Source organism: Haemaphysalis longicornis, unplaced genomic scaffold, assembly GCF_048455015.1.
Source record: "Haemaphysalis longicornis isolate Haplotype H1 unplaced genomic scaffold, Haemaphysalis longicornis Haplotype H1 scaffold_1, whole genome shotgun sequence".
Classification (NCBI taxonomy): Eukaryota; Metazoa; Arthropoda; class Arachnida; order Ixodida; family Ixodidae; genus Haemaphysalis; species Haemaphysalis longicornis.
Genome location: NW_027526203.1, coordinates 434,407,735 through 434,430,148, shown reverse-complemented (window position 1 = coordinate 434,430,148; position 22,414 = coordinate 434,407,735). Strand labels below are relative to the sequence as shown.

Below are 22,414 nucleotides of genomic sequence, written 5' to 3'. Positions count from 1 at the left end.
TCCGAGCATCAGGGACTTGGAGGGACCTGTTTGCCGCGCCTAGCATGTCGCTAGTCGTCGGTGTATACCTTCAATTACTGTCATGAGCGAGCATGTTGCGTTTGGCACCCCCTACCTGGCCTTCAAACGTGCGTTTCCCAATTCTAAAACTGATGTGCCGACGCGACCACGGCTGATGCAAGGAGCACGGTCGCTGGGAGGTTCTAGCGGCCCGACCGGCCCCGCTCGGCAGTTGTACGAGGAGCCTGCACTGTTAAAAAAAAAAAAAAAAAACGCGACGTACCGCCGAGCGGAGTCAATAGCTGCGCACATCTCGAACCTTGCCCTGTTTCTCTAGGTGGTCTTGCGCCTCGTCGGTGACGTCACCGCTTCCACAGTGCTTTGGAGGCGTGATGTGAAGGGAAGAGCTTCAGGCCTTATTGCTGGCCCTTTTTAATGAACGACAACTCAGCTAATACTCAACGCCTTTAAACCATTTTTGCAGCAGGACGTTCCTTGGATAGTACTCCAGCTTTTGCGCACGTAAAATCACAATTTTTAGAAGCCTATTTAGGGCCCTTAGGGCCACTTAGGGCCACTCAAAACTTAGAGCCACCCTGCTTAGGGCCACTCAAAATCAGCAAGAAAGCACAAACCTTGTATGCCACTGATGCCTTCGGGTGGTCTGGGGCTAGTCGCAAAACTTGCTGAAAGTGCTGAAGGGCTTTTTCAATGTTGTCCTCATAGTAGAAGCACAAACCCCGCACATACATGGCGTCTGCATTCGTTCGATCAGCCCTCATAATTTCGCTGAAAAAAAAAAAGAAAAATGGAGAAGGCATGAGTTCAAAGGCTCTGTAACAGCCCAAACATGAGGGGAAGTTTTGAAAAGCTACCTTTATGATGTGTTGTAATTTTTTAGCAGCCAGTTCAACTCTTTCCAGCACGGTGGTCACCCCAGGTAACCACCTTTTCTCGATTTTTTTTCTCGTGTAGCAAGCGACTCCCGCGTATCGACTTTCAAACAGCGCGCATTTTTAGCTTTCACTACTCCAACAGAGATGGCGCTACCTCCTTGCTGTTCCGAAGTCACGTGTTTTTTTTTTTTCCTCCCGGCTGCCATCGTCCCGAAGGCGCGATACACGATGGACCAGAGAGATTTTTACAGAAAGAAAGGTAAGGCTGAAGTTATTAAGTTGACAGCTTTGGATGACATATTGCATGAGTAACTAATACTAAGCAAGCTTGAAGTTAAGTGCTGCGGCCGATTAGAACAAAGCGCGGTGTCATTGAAGTTGGTGGTCACCTAGAGTTACCACCGTGCATGAAGGGTCTGAGAGGGGCGGTAATATATTTTTTTTCTTGGTGTTTCAGCGGCGGAGTTCGTCGATATACCATCGGACTCTGACAGCTTCGCGGGGGGTGACAGCTCAAGTGACAGCGATTCTGACTATGAAGTTAATGATGCAGCAGCTGGAGTGGGCAAACAAAAACCTGGCGCGAGAATACCCATTCCCGCCGAGTGTGAGTCGTCTGATATAGACAGCGATGAAGACGATGTTCCGCGCATGACTGCCAAGGTGCCCGTGTGGAGTCCTTCCTACAAAATGTTCCCACCGCTGGACTTCTTATCGTGTATTGGAGTGCCACATTGCATTCAGGACATTTGAGAAACGAAGTCCTTTGGACATCTTCAGCCTGTTCTGGACACCGGACTGGATGGAGCAGCTGGTATTCTAGACAAATCTCTACGCTCAGCAGCAGGGCAAGCCGTATACACCAACTACGCTAAAAGAAATGGATGCCTTTCTGGAGCTGAATCTTCTGATGGGAATCAAAAGAAGTCCAAGTTACCGGGATTACTGGTCCAGTGCAGCTGACTTACATGATTCATTCATTTCGAAAGTTATGAGTGTGAACAGGTTCGGCTGGCTGTTATCTCACCTGCATCTCAATGATAATATCCTGCAGCCAGCGAGGAATCACCCCAACTTTGACAAGTTGTACAAAGTCCGCCCTCTCCTCTCTGAACTATAAACTAGGTTTGCCCAAAATTACTTGCTGACTGAGGTTCTCGCCATTGATGAATCCATGATAAAGTTCAAAAGGAGGAGTTCATTGAAACAATACATGCCGAAAAAGCCTGTGAAGCGTGGCTACAAGGTCTGGATGCTCTGTGCCAGCAATGGCTACAACCTGAAGTTCGACATCTACACAGGCAAATCTGAAGGTGGCGTTCAGAGGGAGCTAGGCGCACAAGTTGTGAAGAAACTCTGCCAGGACCTTCGAGGAAAGCAGCATCGTCTTTTTTTTGACAATTACTTTACAAGCTACAACCTCCTCAGGGACCTACTTCATGATGGCATATACGCATGTGGGACAGTGAATTCAAACAGAAAGAACTTGCCTAGCTTGCAGGCTGACAAGTCAATGGAAAGAGGCGACACAGACTGGAGTGTGAGCGACGACAGTCTGTGCTGTCTAAAATGGAAAGACAAGAGGATTGTTTATTTGCTCACAAATTTTCATGATCCTTGCATTGAAGTGGAAGTCAACAGAAAAAACAAAGATGGAACAGTGAGCAAGGTCTCTTGCCCAGCGGCTTTGCAGGACTACAACCAGCACATGAATTTTGTGGACAAATTTGATCAGCGTAAGGGCCAATATGAAATAGACAGAAAGTCGCGGAAGTGGTGGCACAGGATTTTTTTCCACCTGCTAGACTGCTCTGTGGTGAACGCCTTTCTAGTATATCGTGAACTCGAAGGAGTAGAACAGTTCACTTTGAAAGATTTCCGCAGATGTATCGTGACATCCCTCACTGCAGATGCCCAGGTTAGCAGGAAGCGAAAGTCGTCAAACACCGTATTGGTACAGATAAAAAATTCTAAGCCATATGTAGCCCCGGCAGTACGTGTACTTCACAGCGAGCACCAACCAAAAAGGTGCACAATGAGGAGGTGCGGTCTCTGCAGCACGAAGGCTAAACCCTCAAGAACGTCGTGGATGTGTGAGACCTGCAACGTTCCCTTGTGCTTGCGAGAAAACAAGGACTGTTTTGCGGCTTACCACCGAAAGTGACTGGTAGCCCCTTAATGCATGGTGGTCACCTCAGGTAACCACCTCATAACGTGTGAACCAAAAGTGCCAATTTTTTTTTTCTGGTCAGAAAACCATTTCTTCATTATGAGTTCCCCATTTTTACAATAAAACTTGGTTTTCCTCTCAAAATAGAGTTCTGTGCATGAAAGAGTCAAAGAAAGATGCAACCAGAAGCATGAGGCAGTATTAAAATGACACAGAAGTGAGTTTATACACATTTTGTGATAGCTTCATGTAGATAAAAGTCTAGAATGTGCAGGCCATGGTTGAAGTTTTTTCGGCTCATTTAGGCCGATTCTTAAAAATTTCCCTCTCACCACCCTTTACACCAACTGGCAGACACTGGCTATGATGGCACAGTGGAAAAGTTTGACTGCTGCCATGCTCAAAGGGATCAGGATAACAAAACACGTTAAAAGCTCGTTAATGTTTAAATTAACAAGCTTTTACTGTACCCAAGGGGGAAGCCATCTCAATTCGAGTAATTGAAAGTTCGAACTAATGAAAGCGAAGAATAACTGCATTACACTGCGATTGGAAAGCAGTAGGGCATGTTAATTTATTTCTTTAAAAAAATTCATTATTGCATCTGCATTTTGTCCTTGAAGGTGACAGCCAGAACTTCATGCTCTAACGAGCAAATGTGGGAGAGAGCCTTTTCTTCGCTTTTTTCAAAACTTGACGAGATGTGGGGCATTCAATCCGGTCATGACATCTGCAAGAGTGTGCCACACTTGTATTTCGTCCTCCACCTACTCCTTGTCAGCACTGGCAGTGGCAGGTTCTGTGCTTCCGACCAGGTAAATGAGTCAGCGCAGAACACGCCACTCCACTCGCATCTACATAGACGTAGTCTGCAAAGAATAAGTCATCCAAAAGGTCCTCCATGGGTTTTTTACCATATCTCCCAGCTCTTCTCTTTGTTGCACAGGTGACACAGCCTTGAATGTGGGCAGCGGGTGCGTTTCTTGGCCCTGAACTAGCCACCAAGCCACCGGCGCGGTGGCGCATAGTACAAATTATCCGTGGTGGAACCCACTCATGTTCAAATTAATGGGCTTTTTTATACACACACTTCTATGGAACTTGGCCAGACCAAATGGCACAGTTCAAAATTCCAATTAACGATTGTTCACTGCACATGTTTTCTTAACGTTTCAACACAAACATTCCCAGAGCTAAGCTAGATATTAAGGAAAACCGGTGAAGCAGTGCAATCTCACCAGCCACTTTTTCACTGGGTTTTTTTGATGCCACAAGGAAACATGACACTGCAACTGTAGTTGTGCCTTTAGTTCTATTTCATCGTACTGTTTGAATGCTAACTTGAAGCTGACACGCTGGCAGTTCTGTTGACGTGCAGAGCAAAATTTGAAAGTTCAATACGTATTTCGTATTTTTCTTGAACTAAATGTCTTTTGGGTTTTTGTCTTCATGGCTCATTTAATCTATACAACCTGTTCATGAACAAACAAAAGGTCAACAATAACCATGAAATCTGTGTAAATTAAAATTTGGAAAACTGAGAAAGCTGGCCAACTCTTGTAAAGTAGTGTTCCACAATTAATGTAGCTGTTGCAGCAGCCGCAAATGACCCATGCTGTTTTCTACCACCCATTACAAACTATGGCTCTAGAATTTGCTAAATGCTAGTCCAACTAGAATATGAGGTAAACTGCACATTTACAGCCACAAACAAACCTTAGGCTAACGCACTTCAGTGTCCATTTAAATAAAAGCCACCAATAGAAGCTGCTGAATAACCAGTGTGTAAATCGCGAAAACCGACAAAAACAAACTTTTAAGCTGATGAGGCTAAAATAGCTGTCAAAATCTTAATCCCCAGCAAATGCAATAGCAAGAAAGACTACAACATACAGAACAGCCACAACAGCTACAACATTTACCATAAGCACTTTGTTTTTCCCTAGCAACAACAAGTACAAGCCACTTACTCTGCAATCTGGCGAGCTTCGGGAAGCCGCTTCAGGAGAGCGAGGCACTCTGCTTTGAGAACTTTAATCTTCGAACAGGAAACCGCTTGCTGCAGTGCTCGGTCCATGCAGTATATGACCTGGGCAAAGAATGAAATGGAGAGGAATATTTTAGTACAAGGGTTGCATAAACAAAAAGGAGTCAGGTTCCTTGTCCAACTAAATAGGTAAGAGCCTTCCGCTGGGAGAATGACAGTCTGTGGCACTCAACTTTTTCGCTACGCCGGCTATTAAAAATAAGTAATTTTGATCAATGATCTCAATTAATAGACCAAATTTTAAGGAAAATTCACAAGGTGGAGTAAGTTTGTGCGAAGGACACTGGACCAGGATGAATTTTTCTTCAACTGCGAAGTTTGAGTTTCTTTTGTAGCCATACAGCTGCATTGAGGTGGATGTCAAATTTTCCTTCACAATGATCTCAATTGCCACATTCTTCATTTATGAGGCATCTTTAAGGCAAGAAAAACCATCTGGTAGTTACTTCGAGAAATGCTTTTTTATTGTAAGTTGTGTTTAAATTTGTAGCTCAAGTGTAAAAATGACACGAGCCCATGGTGTGCTACTGCTTCCAAACAAAACCTTATCACCTGCGATTGCGGCGCATCAGCACTGAGTTTTTGTAATCAGAGCACCAACAGTGAACTGTATTTATGCTCTGACAGTGAGAATGGACCAAATCAGCCGAAAATATCAACAGGTGTTCATTAATGAAGTTATTTCGTGATTCCAAGTGGTTTGAGTGCTGCTGCATGCATTGGCAAATGGCCAATGGTAATCCTAATACCATAGGACCATTTGCAAAGTTTTGAACAGTTTCAATTTCACTTCTGCACCAAAAAAAATACATTTTTGCCACTGCTATGCAGTTACCCAACTGTGAGCAGATTTGCCACAGTGCCTTTGTTGCACGTGGCTGCTCCTATATATATATACAGGGTGTTTCACCTAACCTTAGCTAGAGTTTAAAAATATTTCGATGCGCCCTAACACGACGCAACGAAATGCATATTGCTAACTTTTCGGTGTAGTTTCTCACGCTATTTTTTGTAGGTTGCCCAGTTAGACAATTAGCCAATTTTAATTAGCCAACTTTACAACCAATGAAGCTAGGCCAAAAATCGCAATTAGAAAGTTGCACAGCAGTATTTAAAACCTAAGAATAAACACTTTCTGTCTTTCTATCCATTAGGTATTAGTGTTTTTCAGCGTACTGAAGATGCCTACGAAATACAAAAAAATACCACGCGACGTGCGGGCTCGCGCGTTTTGATTGCAATGCTCCCAAACGTTATGCGCACAAGCTGCCATAGGTGCGCTGCCACTTAAAAAGTGACAGGGCAGATGATGAACCATTTGATTCCGGCAGGACATGTGATAACCGCTGCGTCTGCTTATCGCTATTGGCGATCAGTCGCAAGAGAAGCACATCGCTGGCGCAAATGGCACAGCCAACACCTACGTTGCTGCCCTGTCGTCTCGTTTAAGAGCTGTAATGAGCTGTAAAATTAGTTCCAGGCGGTGCATCAAACAAACCGATTCCCTTTTTGCCCTCACAAGGCTTCATAGTATTAGAAAATATAAAGATTACACTTTCATGGCTAACACTTTCATCTATTGTTCCTCCAAAAATGACTAATCTCAAATTATCTTGGTAACTAATTTACTTACTCAAAAAATAATGGCATATTTGAAATCAGAGGGAAAAAAAGCAGCAAGACTTGACAAGTTTCACGGAGTAAGAGCCATGTCCCCCCTCAAAGTTCTTTCGAGCCAATATTTACTGTGCAGCACAAATAGTAAATGATATGAAACAGTGGAAATGTATATTTCTGAAGCCAGTCCCACAGCACACAAAAATATGTGCTGTACAAAAAATAAGTACACAGCAGGCCACCATAAACATGGAAGGCGTCTGTATGTTTCTAAGCTATACAGCTATGTAATGCTGAAGGCATTAGCAAGTTCCCTAGTAGAATTAATTGATTGTAGGGTTTAACACGCTGACAACGCAGGCGATGAGGCACGCCTAGTGGAGGGCTCCGGATTAATTTTGACCCCCTGGGGATCTTTAACGTGCGCCACAATCTCGTACACACGAGCATTTTTGCTTTTCGCCTCCATCAGAAAAGCGGCCACTGCCACCGGGAATCGAACCCCGACCTCAGCAGCGCAACGCCTTAGCCACTAAGCCATCGTGGCAGGTTCCCGGGTAGAATTCTACGGGTGCTGTTAGAGGGCAGAATAAGTGAGAAAAGACCAGGTACCAGAAAAATCTCAGGGGAACGCCAACATCGGAAGAGTTGGTCATACCACTGAGACTAGCTACAGACAAGAACGTGCAGCAGCAGTATCATGTGGACAGGATTAGTAAATAAAGAAATGCAAGCAAATGCAAATCGCCACAGAGTGGCCGTGGCCTTGTAGGAGGAGAAAATGGGTGAAGAGCAGTGGAAGTGCGACTGACTACTCAGGGCATGACCCTGAGGGAAAGTAGCATGCACTGTATGACCAGTGCTAGCTAGGGAGGAAGGGCGATCCACCACAGAGCTGAAGGAAAATCAACATTCACCCCCCAACTAAGCAGTAGCAGCAGCAGCAGCTCGCAGAGAAAGTGCAGGGGCATCGCTACAGGGAGTGCAATACCCCTAAGCGCTTGAAGCACAGTGCAAGAGAGGCAGTGAAGCAGACTTATGAGAGGGGCACCTTGTTGTAGTCCTGAGCCTCGTAGGCCTTGTCCCCTTCAGTGAGGAAGTGCTTGAGTATCTCGACCGTCTTGAGCTCGCGTGGCAGTGCCAGATTCTGGGGGTCCAGGTCCCTGAGCAGCTGGAGGCTGCGGCCAGCTGCCTGCGGGTCCCCCAGGGCCACGTGGCATTTGGCCTCGCGCAGCAGGCCCTTGCTGTTGTGCGGGTCCCTCAGAAGGACCTGGCGACAGTCGTCCAGCGCTGCTTGGTGGTCCCCCATCATCATGTAGCAGGCAGCCCGGTTCGAGTAGTAGGCCACATTGCTCCCGTCCAGCTCTGCAGCAGTGACAGAGAGCACAGTGGGGGCTAAACAAACCGGTGGTGACCACTGGACTCGTCAACTTCGTTTCGATAGGCGCCTACTTGGAACAAATTCTTGGATATACAAAACCAATGCTTCCTCACAAGATACAATGCAAAAATGTCCGCCTAAAACAACTTTAGGTATTATGAATAAAAGTTCACCTTTCTACAGCTTCTCTTATTCCTATTTTAGTAAAAAAGAGGAATTGAACATCAGCAATGCATAACAGTGTAGAGCTCCACGCTGTGAGCATTTGTCATCTGAAGTGGCAATATATAGCAGCTTAATTGAATTCCGATTCTTCTATTTATTCAACTCAATTCAATTAGTTTTATTTGCCAGAAAAATACAGAAACTTTGGCAGGAACTGCAGACTAACAGCTGTCTGAAAGCAGCTGGACAAGGATTGTGAATCCATCGCAAGGCAATGACAAGATCACAGGCTCACCCCCTTTTTCCCACACGAGTTGGTGCAGCTCAGGCATACATACTTTTAAGTGTCACACACCCACCCACACATGTGCACATGCACACACACGTACACAAAGATCTAATAATGTAGTATTTTGAAACAAACCAATAGCTTCCGTGTAAAGCTTGATGGCATCGTCATACTTCTTGAGGCTGTAATATTCATTTCCTTGCTCTTTCTTGGCCTCGGCCAACCTGCAGCAGCAAAAAAGAAGGTCGACAACGGGTCAGTTCACACACTTGAAAACTGCTGAAAACAAATCCCTGGTAAACGACTATGGCCGTGTCAAAGGTAACCTTAAAAATTGCCAAGCCCCTTGGCCAAGTCTTGCCGCAATCCAAGGGGGGAGAGAGTAAACGCCTTCATTACTCACTCCCCTCGTATTGCGGCAAGACATATTGGCCAGACGGGTAGATGCGTTAACAATAGGCTAAGAGAGCAAAGAGAAGACTTGTTTCGCGCCACTTAGCTTCGCATTGCAAAAATGTGCCTGTGTTCCCCTGTTCGGAGAGCACACAGTAATTTTCAGAGAAAAGGATAAGCATACACGACAAGTAATCGAGGAGCTCGAAATTGCTCGTCTTAACGACAACTGCATCAGCATGCCTCTAGTTGCGTTCTTGGGGAAAAAAAAAAAAAAAGGAATATCTGCAGCAACATGTGTAGCAAGCAGAGAGCGAGATAAGTGTTTACATCAGATTTTGTTGGCCTTCCTATTGGATGTGGCAAGGTTTATATGTCAATCTTGCCTAAATAAAATCAGTTGTAGTTCAGCGCTTTGTCCTGTCTTATTTCTTGAGTGTCCTCATCTTTTTTGAGTGCGCTCATCTATGAGCGCTGTTAACCTCTTCAAGGCGCTCCACTAACTAGCCCACCAAACCATCCTCAAAAACCCACTTTTGGTTGGCCCGATATTCATTGAATGTATCTGAAAGCTGCTAATTCATACATACACATTCGGTTAATTTGTACTTTTTGGTTCTCCATACCAGGTTATATCGGCTGCTTTACCACCACTAGGTGAAATAGAAAATTTAAAAATAGGCACACCAATGCTTCAAGAAATAAATGCTTTGCCTGTAAAGAAACATTCGAAATGAAGCAAAATCTACTGTAGACTGTGAGTTCTAAGCTTTCTTAGCCCTATGTACCATTTCAACAGTAACACAGACAGGGCTCTGTTTTTTAAAGGTCTGATCAGCAGTAGACGGCCCTTCTTGCTGCCCTTCTACCTCTGCTCTCCATTTATTTTGTGTAGTTAAGGTATAACAAGGCTTTAATTGTGCTTCAAATGGATGCTCAATCATGTCGCCGTCATCTAGATCTATATGAGAACAAAGTTCTGGGGTACCTTCAAGTTTGAAATAATGAGTAGGTTGTATATACATTTTTGAAGCAAACTAGGGGTGGGAAATTGATTGCTTAACCTCCCGATTAATCTATTAATACTTTAGCCATGATTAATTTTTAGATGCGACTGCATCTCATTCACTCGCCTTGTCCCTCCATACGGCGTTGTCGTTGTCCGTCCACACCCCTCCCCCATTCTCCTCGCCGCGCGAGCTGCGCTCTCCGCCGCTCACCCCCTCTCCTCTCCGATAGCGAACACTCTCTCGCAAGGGGCATTGGATTGGATTGGCTTGGATTAAAGTGGATTGTGTTGGATTGTGTTGCGTCATAGCCGCGCCACATTGCGTCATAGCCGCGGCAGGGGGTTCACGGCACGTTTCACGCGATGGCAGAATCAACCTAACGGAAACAACAACGGAACCCCCTATGCGTCGCATCTACACAGGGGTTCCCGCGAGGGGAGATGGGAGTAATTTTTAACCAGTAAATCAGTTGAAGTCATGCGAGAAAAATGAAACAAGAGTGTCATGTTAAAATTGTGAGCAAGAGTGTCGAGAATCGTATTTGTCTACAAATAACCAGCCTTACGTCTCAACAGAACACGATGCAAGTATGCCCGAAGATTCGGGTGATTAAAAAACCGCAAGCTGATAGCCAAGACAGACAAGAAAATGGCTACTCTTAATACAAATATACGCAGTACAGAAAAACGGCAAGCAGTCACGCACACCAGTCTACCCTGGCGTAAAGCAACCACGCAACTTAACTCTGGTGTAATCACGTAAACCAACCCTGGCTTAAGTAAACCACTGTTAATCAGCGCCCATAGCAATTATGGCTGGTGCTGATGTTCCCTATTCTATAGATGGTGCGAGTGACAACCACAGTGATAAGCGTCCCGCCCGCATCAGCGCCATGATGATGATCTGCTTAACTTGTCTGGAATGCCTGTAAACAGGGCGAGAGACACATTGATATTATAATTTATTATAATATTGTTATTAAAATTGCGTAGAGTCTGTGCAGTGTCACCTATAAAGCAAAATTGCTTGTTTTAGACAAGCATAACTTAACTTATCCACCGGTGCAGTCTAAGGACCCAAGCTGTGGAAGTTCGTACAAGTTTGCAAATAAATGAACCCGTGGCAATAAATAATGTGGTCTGGAATAGGACATTTGTTAACTGGAGCAGGAGTTTTACAATTGTTTTTTTTAAGAGCTCCAAGAATGAACAGAGGATATTTCAAGCTTAATCTTTCCTGGTTACTAGTCGGACCTCTCCTGACAACAGCAAACGATGGCTCTCATCAGCAAAGTCTTGTAGGGCACTGCCGGACAAGCTTTTTCCTCTTTGCACTTGAATTGCATGTGTTTTTGTATTGATGCATGAGATGCCATCTACTGAAGAGTAACTGAACTTCTGCATTAAAGAATGTTTGTTTTTTCCTTCATTAGGAGGATGTACTTGGGTCCTCCGGAGACTTGGTCCATCTGAGCACTCTGTTCGGCAACGTGACCAGCAAAGCATGCCTGCATTCCCTCCACGGACATCCTAATGGAAGAATTCTTGCAGATTTGACGAAAACACGGATAATTTTTGCAAGGAGGATAGCCATGTTATTCCATCAGACGACAGAGATACTTTTGCACCGGATAAAGTGCACTGAAAAAACGAGGGCTGTTGACAGAGCCAACCCCTACTGTGTCATGCATTTTCGTGCAAGTCCACCGCTGAAACAATGAATGAAGCTTAGTCTGGCTTTTCAATGTTGCGATTGTAAACAGCTTGATTTTAATACAAATGATGCAAGTCACACAGGGACTGGAAGAGCAGAGACCATCTGCAGTACCACCGAAACCTGATCCAACAGCCTCGGCAAAGGATAGGAGTTGTACACACATTTAGACTGGCAGGCCCCACTACATCAACTAAACGCTTAATCAAAGCCTAATCAAAGCCTAAACACCTAATCTAGTATTCATCCTGTGGTTTTCTTCCTCTTGTGTTCTGTCCGTGTGCTAGTACAATGTACCAGCCTCGGCAAAGGATAGGAGTTGTACACACATTTAGACTGGCAGGCCCCACTACATCAACTAAACGCTTAATCAAAGCCTAATTAAAGCCTAAACACCTAATCTAGTATTCATCCTGTGGTTTTCTTCCTCTTGTGTTCTGTCCGTGTGCTAGTACAATGTACACAGTAGGCTGCAGCGTTTGCAGGAACAAATACAAAAGGGGGGTGGAAAAAGAGACCACGCTTTTTTTTCACTAGAGGTGCAGTGACAACCCAAGAATGCACCCAGGGAAACACTTTGAATGGTACCATTCCGACACTGAAGACTTGAGCATGCGAAGAGACTAACAGTGAATGACCCACAAGTTGTCAGTACACAGTTGATGCTCTCTTTTGCAGAGGAATCGACATTTGGGAGAGGTGGTGCTGATTAACATTTACAATGCAGTGCAAAAGACAAATACACAAGGCGCGGAGTAGACAGGATGGCACTGAACTCGCAACTTTAATGAAAGGCAAAGTACCATCACCTAAGACCCACGTGACCTCACACCGATGAAGTCACACTCAAAGCGCACACAAAGCAATGCCCCAGACTTACAAGGTGTGAAAGTTCTAATTTCAGAGCTATTCAAAAATTAATATTCATTATCATGCAGAGCTATCTAGGATACACTGAAAATCAGCACACCCCTTTATTTATGTGGTAAGCCTCAACGACCTCCGTGGTCAGCTGATTGTTACGCACAGAAAGGATTGTAGTATCTCTACATATCAGAGTGCACTGAAAAATGCAGAGTGGCATGAGAGTACACATTGCCTTATAGTGAGCGCTTGTGTTCTAACAATCTAATATATTTAAACGACCGGTTTTGACCACTGTAAACATGGCCACACAAAAGTCAAACAAATCCCGTTTACAAGGCATGCTTTTGTGTATGCTTTGAGTGACGTGGTCAGTGTGAGGTCATGCCACATCTCCGTGTCTGCCTTTTAATAAAGTTAGTGGTGAGTTCACAGACATCCTGCCCACATCCTGCCTCGCACATCTGCTTTTTGTGCTGTCTCATCAAGACTTCCTTTTGCGGCATCCAGAAGTGGCAAAATACAAATCCGACAGATACAGTCCCATAGTAAGCAAAAGCTTGGCCACAAAAGGTTAACCAGGTTCATGGTTGATACAGGTTCATGGTTGATAAAGCTTACAAACTACTATATAACTATTTCAACATGCCGCCTGCGGTTTTTCACCAGGTTTGAATCTACAGGCATTGACACATCAAATTCATGTGCAGCCATCGCCTCCTTGGTGCAGCCTGCTTTCATGCCAATTCACTGTTGCCCGACCTTTGGAGCAGCTATACTTTCGCAAGTTAAGCAAAGTGACCCCACTAAAGTAAGTATTTGTGTCGCTGGAACTGCAGGTTGAAGCACAAACTGTGGTGCTCAGATCCGAACAGCAATCTTGATAAAACAGTGACAAGTGTCACCCCGTAAAACAAGCAATGCAGTCGAAAGCGACTTTAGCGCCACACCGGCTTTCTCAGAAAGCTGGCACAGTGGATTGCTTATCCGCATTGTTCGACGCTTTTAATCAATCACCGCACTTCGTGGCTACACAAATACTAGTGTAGACACACACTGGTGAAACGTACTTTGTATTGTGCTGCAGGTTAAGATTCAGGCATTCAATACCAGAGTATACCAGATGATTGGAAAAACGCGCATGTGAAACCTGTACCTAAGGGAGGGGATAATACTAATCCAAACAATTTCCGACCTATTTCCCTAACTTCAGTTTGCTGCAAGATACTCGAACATATTATATTCACCCACGTCATGGCTCATTTAAATGCAAATAATTTACTATTAGAAAACCAACATGAATTCAGATATAAGTGATCATGTCAAACGCAACTGTCTGAATTGGTAATTGACCTTCACAAATACATCCACATGTCCCATTACACAGACGCAATATTCATAGATTTTTCTAAAGCCTTTGATCGCGTGCCTCACAACCGATTAATGTTTAAAGTTCAGCAGTTACAACTCAATAACAAAACTACTCTCTCGATAAAAGAATTTTTGACAAACCGTTCTCAATCAGTAAACATTAATCAGTGCATATCCAGCAGCTGCTGTGTTAAGTCGGGTGTCCCACAGGGGTCAGTCTTGGGTCCCCTTCTGTTTCTAATCTATATTAACGATATAGCATCTGGTATTAACTCCTCTTTGCATCTTTTTGCGGATGACTGCATTGTTTATAAGCAGATAACTAACATTGATGACGCCATTAGCCTAGGATGATTTGTCCAAATTAATCGAATGGTGCAATAGATGGCAAATGGAATCAACGTATCAAAAACCAAACATGACTTTTTCTACCCTCTTAGATACTCCTTCCAAGAGAATTTTGTTGGCAATGGTCAAATCGAAACAGTCTCCTCATTCAAATATCTGGGTATATTTTTTACTTCCGATCTGAGCTGGAGCACTCACATTGAATACATCACTAACAAGGCCCTTAAAAAACTTGGATTTCTTAAACGCCGCCTTTTTCAAGCGACCAGCAATACCAAACTGCATACGTACATTTCATTAATAAGATCCACATTAGAATATGCTTCTGTTATCTGGCATCCACACCAAGCGTCCTTTATTAACTCCCTTGAAGCTGTGCAGAACAAAGCTGCAAGATTTATCCTGCGTTCTTACTGTTCTGATAAAGCGCATCTGCTTTGAAACGTTCTCTTGATCTGCCTAATCTGGATACCCGAAGGAAATTTTCGCGCTTGTCGTTTTTTCACTCCCTTTACTACTCTGAGTCATCTTTCAGGTCATCTAATATTTTGCCGGCTCATCACATTTCCCCCCGAACTGATCATGTGCACAAAGTACAGCCGATTTTTGCTAGAACCAAAAAATACCAGAACTCCCCCCTTGCTTTATCAATACAGGAATGGAACTTGCTCCCGGCAAGTCTTGTTCATCTAACAGAATCATCTTCCTTTCAAACCGTGTTGCATTCATTTATCACCCAAAATATTGACCAGTAAGCCTTACTCACTGCTTTGTTGAAAAAGTGTTTTAAAATGTGCATTTTGTTGCAGTTGAAGTTGTCTATATAGTGTAATCCTGTAACGTGCACAAAGTTTAGAAATGTTTGATTTTATTGTATGTATGCTTTGCTATTTGACTACGGTCGATTTTGACCTTACGGGTTGCTCTTGCTACACCTTATACATAACCCTGTTGCAGTACTAACTTATTTGCGTTCATACATGCCCTGTTAAACAAAAAAAGACACGAGGAAGAACGATCAATGATGGATGTACTCTGTATATCACGCCTCGTTCAACGGTGAAATAGTATTGTGTTTGTTTTGAACCCCTTCCCCCCCTATGTAATGCCCATCACGGGCCCTTAGGGTACTAAAATAAATAAATAAAAAAATAAAATATTGTGCAGCGTAACGATTCATGTAACCATTCGTGCAGACGGCCAGCACGACGGTCACGGAACAGGCCCGAATGCGATGAACGGTAAACAAGCTCTCGGGGTGGGGGACCGACCTGATCCGGCGACGCATCTTCATGTCGTCGAGTGTGTCTTGGCCCAACAATGTGACTCCAGTAAAATCGGCCGTCGGCTGTCCCGGCACCAGGCACAGCAGATACAGGCGCGCAAGCAGTGCACTCAGGCCGCCATCGTCGTCGCTCTTAATGCCCGCCTCGGGTGACCCAACAATGGCCGGCAGTGGGGGCGCGCGCACCGGCGCGGCGTCTCGGAACTCGAAGAGTTTGTCACTGAGGCAACCCGAGATCCGAAACGTGAAGGTGCACAGCGGCCAGATGAGCACTTCTTGGTGGTGAGGATAAATGGAGTACATACTGATGTCGCGCACGAATTCCGCCGGCACTGATTGGAGGGTGAGCAGGCTCCTTTCTCGCCCGCCAAACTTGGACGCCTGAAATCTGGAGACGCTGGCAGACACGAAGTGCGGAAACCGAGCCGAGTCGAGCTCACCGTAGTTGTGCACAGCGCTCACTCCCCGATACAATTCTTCAGGGACGGCGTCGAAGTTCGGAAGAAGCTTGAACGCCTCGATGAGTAAACACCACAGGCTCTTGAATCTGAAGTCCCGCCAACTCGTTTCGGAGGCTCGCGCCGAACGACAGGCTAGGTTGAACATTCGGCAAATGTTGGGTATTTTAAGCGTGTAGCATATTATTGCCGTGCAATGTTCTTTACGCAAGCCGGGAGTGCTTTCCCTGCTGCCCAAGCAGTGCACCGCGGTTGCCGCCAACCAGGAATTCCGAAAGTCGGGATATTGCGCTAAATCATCGTCGAGAAGGCGTTTTACCTGATTCTCATCCATTTGTTCGGCTTTTCGCAGGTAATAGAGAAGCCCGTCATACGCAGCATCATCGTTGGAGCACATACTAAACTTCGTGCCAGACAGTCTGACAATCAGCGAGCGTGTTTAGACAGCGCGAGAAGTTTCGTTTTGCAACAGAGCGCGGTCACGTGCTCGTCGAGAGCGCCTCGCCCCTCCCCAGAGTCGGGAGAGGAGCGCGAAGGAGAGCGGGAATCTCGCCAACCAGGCGCGTTACGGTGGTGTTACCGAGCAAGCAGCGCGGACTACGGCCCCCAGTTTGTTGAGGTTCGAAGGAGCGCAGAGGTTCAAAGCGGCCGGAAACACCCGCGCTGAGGCGGCGGCGATACAAACACGCCGTGCTTCCGCGGATAAAATGCGTAGGGACCGCGTGCAGGGACCTTATTTTACGTCGGAAAGAAAGGTTTGGCAACCCCAAACACAACTAGTCTCACGTTACGGTAATCGCCAGTGGTAACATGGATCCATTTAGAAAATATCACGCAGAATTCTAAAGCTACCCGCTCTCCACGTGAAACGGGAAGGCAAGACTGAAGGATGCATTTCTAATGGTGGCCGTATGCAAGCTTTTCTTTTCTCCATGTTGTCTGCAAACTGCGAAGCGCACGATCGAGAACCAATGGTGGACTAAATACCTAGCCCTCAAGATGCGGACTAAACGAAACGTTCCGTTGTTTGCCCTTAAAATACGTCATTTTGGCGTTAGAAGCGAGCAGCCACAAAAATTATTCACCAAGTCTCGGCGTGGCACAGCGAAACGTTCGTTGCCACCAAAAGTGGAACATTCTCTTCATTTGGGGGCACAAACCGTAAGAATCTGGGTTAGTCAGGGCAACGTAATGCGCCATTTGATCTACAATTCGATGCAGCATAATGCGCCCGAAAGCACGGGGCGGCAAGCAAGAAGGGGGAAAAAAATCAAAACGTTCAAATCAATTATCTAACAATGTAAGTATAACATTAATGTGCTGCTATACGGCTGACAAGAGTAATTTTGAAAATAGTCAACAGGATGTAGGTCCCGTGAGTTCGCCAAGGGCCGACGTTGGACGTAAAACGAACGGTCGTGGGCGTGTGCCGCCACTACAGCAGAACGCGCATCCCTCCCGAAAACAGACAAGCTAGAAACAGACGCTGTGGAGATTGTTTTGTTTCGTTCAAAAAAGAAAAACAAGCAGCTTTTCTGTAGCTTATTTTTTCCATCTGCATAAAGGCGCGGTCACATTGGGCTGACACGTCGATCATCGGCGACTGTTGCCGGGGCGTCGGTGTCTGCGGCCGACTCGCATTTCAAGGAACGGTGCATTCAGTACATGGATGATCCCCTCCCCTTCCGACAGAGCACCACGCCGGCGGGTCTCTCTCTCCCCTTCTGTTGCTCAACTTCGGAGCGTCCCCCTCCCGCAGCCGTGTTCATGCGCGCTCGCCCGTGTACTTCCCACCATATCAGTCCTTCATTTGGAACACGGAAGAAAAGGAACGCCGCGGTTAAGCTCATTCTAGCCACCTTACCGCGGTCGCTGGTACAGCGGCAGTACTTATCTGCCATTAAAAAAAGAAAAGAAAAATTATACGGGGATATGCTGAGGTTATCACGTTAAAAGAAGAAGAAAAAAAGAAGGAACGGCGAGATTCGTACCGTGGACTGATGCGTTGAAAGGCTGATGATGAACCCACACATTGGCGTAAGCAGCAGCGCAACGAATAACGGCACAGCCGGCAGGGGGGCACTAAAAATTTACTATAGAAACTTTCGTTGATTTTAATTCCTCACGACCTAGATTAAATTCGGTGACTTACTATGAACTTAACGCCACAACACTGACGTTCTCTTCCTGCCAGCGGCTAGCACGAAACCTTGCTAAGAGGTATGGCAAAGATAAAAAAAAGCGAGCACTTTTTTTTTTTTTTTTCAAACGGAACAATGGGTTCAGGTAAAGAGCACCACGATAACAAAGTCTACCATATTGCACTACGATAACGCAAATACTGCAAATGAGCTATCGGTTTCCCTTATCAGAAAAAAACAACGAGGTCGCACAGCAACAAGGTGCCGACCTATGAGCACGCCGCGCGTGCGTCGGGTAACTGACGAGCGAACTATAGTGCCTAGAATATACTCTAGGCACTATAAGCGAACACACAATGCGTTGTACAAAGCAGTAGCTCTTCTAGCGTGTTCACAGACGCCAGAACTCTAGCGGCGATTTTCTTTGAAATAGGTATTCACTGTGGCGCACGGCACGTTACACTGGTCTAGCTCCTTTGCATGACACGTGCTATTACAACAGCTGTTCGACAAGTATGGTAGACATGCACGTTAAACAATCAAAAATTCTCAACATAGTGTGCGTTGAAAGCTACACACACTGGGTTTACCAAGCACCCTCACAGAATTGGGAATTGTCATGTGCAGCGAAATACGCACTGACGGTGGTGATGGCATCTGCACTGCACGGAAATTTTCTCCCGTTGAGCCAGATTTTTAATGAATGGAGCCAAATAGAGATAATATTACGCGGGGGAAGGGGGGGGGAGATAACTAAAATCCTTATTCTATTCTCTCAAACAGTTCAATAACGCCGCGTCAAAACGTCCTTTCGCGTGCACTCAGTTGAGACGACGGTATATCGACAGCCTCGCGCACTGTCATTCGGCTGTACCGAGTAACAATGCCATTTTTTTCCCCACAATGTATGGAGCGGGGGCCCCAAGTGGGCGTCGAAGCAACTACCTCTTACACCGTGGTCGGAGCGAACTTCTTAAGATTATGTGCGCCAACGTCTAAATTTAGAGGAGCAGCTCCGGTCCCTGCACCTGAATGACCGGTATTTAATTCTAAATTCAGATGCCCTAGTAAAGTATCTTGAATAGTCGAACCCTGGAACATGCAAGGCTATGAGCATTGATGTGCAAGATTTGTTCTACACGATCCCTCACGACGAATTAATGAAATCAGTAAAATTGTATATCAGTGAAGAGAACGACGAAGTAGGTTTCATTCAAAAGTGCGGCGTGTCAGTCAACAGTTTTCATGGAGATCCTAGAATTCTATCTGAAATCAACATTTATCGAGTGGCAAAATGAATTTTTCGTTCAAAAACGAGGGGTGTGTATTGGCTCAAAGGTGGCTCCTATGCTTAGTAATATATTCCTACGTAGGGTTGATAGAAATATCGAAAGAAATGTATGCGGCTTGGCAGAAAATATTTTCCGTTATGTAGATGATTTTCTAATAATTGTTGAGAATGGAGAACTGAATGAAGGGGGCCTTTTTAAATGTGTTGAATGAGTGTGGTCTCGTGTTGCAGTTCACATTTGAGCTGCCAAAATTGAACAAACTGCAGTTTTTGTATTTAGAATTAACTTTCAATAAAGGTCACGTATGCTGGTGTTACCATCAGATCCCAAAAACCAGTGCTAACCTTCAAATCGGGCCATTACAAGGTAATAAAAAATGGGATCGCATTTTCTTCATTACGCTCAGCCCTTTCAAAATCATGTGACCATCATTTGAAGGACAGCTTCTCGAACCAGATAAGTAGACTGCGGACGGCAGGCTACCCTGTCAATGTTCTCATGGTCGAGCAGAAGCTAGTTAAATGGATAAAAGGCCAAGATACGGCAGGTTCCGCGACGCAGCCGCCAATGCAAAGAAAAAGATACCCCGTTGTGATACCGTATAAGCACCGGCTCTCTCATAACTTACAAAAACGTGGCAAAAAGGTACGCTGTCGACGTGGTGTTCTCGGCCCCTAATTAATTTGGCAAATTGTGCAGTACGGTTGGCCGAAGATTAGTTTCCCGGAATACAAGGACAAAAAATGGGTGCCCGATAAATCATTCAGAGCCATTCGTTGAAATGTGCAACAGGTGTCGTGTATATGTTGCCACTTCGATGAGGACATATATACGTGGGACAAACCGGGAGGTGCCTGAACACCAGGTTGTCGGAGCACCAGCGTTCATTAAAAGGGAATCCACACAGTCACCTGGCAAAACACTGCAGCTCACACGGATGTGCGCCGCTCTTTAAAGAAACCACCGTGTTGTCGAGACACAGAGATAAAACAACAAGGGAAATTATCGAGGCCTTTCAAATCAGATGATCCACCAACCGATGTATAAGTATGCCCTTAGTATAGTGCTGCATGACCGGGAATACGCTTATCTGATTGACACCCTTGCATGACCAAGTAAACCAAAAAAATTACACAAGTGCAGACCGATGAGTGATTGCGTTTTTTGTTTCTGTTTTCTCGTTGTAATAATTCACCGCCACGTGGGAGACTGGTGCATGTATATTACCAATGTTTTCTTCAAAATAAATTAGTTGTGAATGCAGCGCTGTCCTGTCTACTTCTCGTTCCTTTTTGTGCTGTGTTTTTTCCGCGCCGGTTTTCAATCATGAACATCTTCACGATGGCGCACAGTCCGGGTGAACTCCACGAAATTCAACTTTCACCCGGAAAAGCTTGATTAGTGCACGTAACTCGTGTAGTTCCCTTTTCGGGCCAAGCGCTGACAGGATGGCTTCAAACGCGTGTCAAAAGTGAAGCCCGTCGCAATTCTCGATGACATTTCGCCTCAGCAGCTACACTGAAGAGCGACACTTGCCAGCCATGACGTCACCACACACACTGTGGCGCCAACGTCTAAAAATGTACCAAACAGGAACAACTCTTGTAAGTTGGCTCTTTTGCACGGCACCCCGCCTTTCGGTACCCCATTACTCCCGCAAGCGTATTAAAAGGGCCACCCTGAAAAATTGCAAACACGCCTTAACTAAACTTTGCTAAAACAATCGGCTTATGGGAGCACATGATACTGCCGAAGAGCAAGAAAACGTGAACTGGCACACACATTACGGGATTCAGTGAACCACGCGTTCCAGTGAACCAAATGGTTTGGAAAAGCAACGGCGTTGTTCAATACCTATGTACGATCACTGTTGCGCCGAAACCACGACATTGCCCATCGGAGAACTGTCGCATGTGCTGGCCACTGAACGCCGCGTAAATGGACGCACGCTTTCATACCTCATACGATCATAGGTCATACCCTGTCGTTAGCGCTGTTTGGTCACGAAAGTGCGTTCCTGCATCCTTTTACAAGCTGCGTAACAGGGCCGAAACTACGCGGCTTGCCGAGGTGGTTCCACCTGCCCAGAAGGGGACAAATGTGCCTCCCAGCCGGCCTCCGTAGTAGGTTTTGTCGAGTCGTGTAGCATCCACTGCGCTGCACGAAGCTTGTGAAAAGACCGTCTAGAACATTGTGTGCAATACAACGTAACCCTCACATCTCCCCCCGCCCCCTTTATTTTTGTTCAAGCCTGGAAACGTCACTTTGCTGTTAAAAATTAAACCTCGTGTTTTTAGCAAATTAACGTCTACTTGCACTGACTCATTTAAGGTACCGGTCAATCCCTGTCTACGTTGGGATACGCCTCAGAAATAAACAGCCACAATCGCTCGCTGCTGTGAATAAATCAATGAACACGCAGCAAAATACCATGGGCCAGCGTGAATTAAGCGATTTCGAAAACAAGGGCGGACGGAAAAGTGCGGACAACGTTGGGATCAGCGCGCTTGGACTATACAATGTATAGTTCATCTCACAACCTAGCTGCAGCACTGTGGAGGCTACATTGTTGTCCCCCTCAGGGCGCCTAACTCACCGCGAAGGAAGCGACAAAAGGCGCCGGGGCCGTGCGGTGCCACTTGCCGAGAGGGGAGAAGGGAGTGTCCTTTCAGGACCCCCTTCACGGCGGATTAGGCGCCCTCAGTGGGCGCACTATTGATAACAATGTAGCCTCCACAGTGCTGCAGCTAGCTTGTGAGATGAACTATAGAAAGCGACGGTGTGGAGAGGCCGCCTGCGGCAACAGCGCGAGCCGAAAAACCCGCCCCAGCTGTTACAGCGGGCCGCCCCCTCACGAGCCTGACAGGAGCAAGGGTGAAGGAGCGCTTTGCATGCAAGTATGCAAAGCAGGCGTCAAGAGCCGGGCCATTCCAGCATCCGCGTACCGGCCACCCACACGAAAATGCACAGCCTC

At 45.7% G+C, this 22,414-nt stretch overlaps 1 protein-coding gene across 6 annotated transcripts in view; it reads right to left on the bottom strand.

Annotated features, from left to right (window-relative positions):
• LOC144155763 (dnaJ homolog subfamily C member 7-like) overlaps window positions 1-22,414 on the bottom strand; it is a 77,471-nt gene that overhangs the window by 16,683 nt on the left and 38,374 nt on the right. For 4 of the 6 annotated variants that reach the window (XM_077687405.1, XM_077687403.1, XM_077687402.1 and 1 more), the window contains exons 2-5: window positions 8,701-8,789; window positions 7,782-8,095; window positions 5,037-5,155; window positions 636-789 (exon numbers count right to left, since the gene is read on the bottom strand). In XM_077687405.1, the coding sequence (XP_077543531.1) occupies window positions 636-789; window positions 5,037-5,155; window positions 7,782-8,095; window positions 8,701-8,789 (676 nt within the window). Of the gene's footprint in view, window positions 1-635; window positions 790-5,036; window positions 5,156-7,781; window positions 8,096-8,700; window positions 8,790-15,535; window positions 16,171-16,326; window positions 16,407-22,414 lie in introns of those variants that run through there. The other 2 variants (XM_077687406.1, XM_077687401.1) reach the window with 2 other exon arrangements.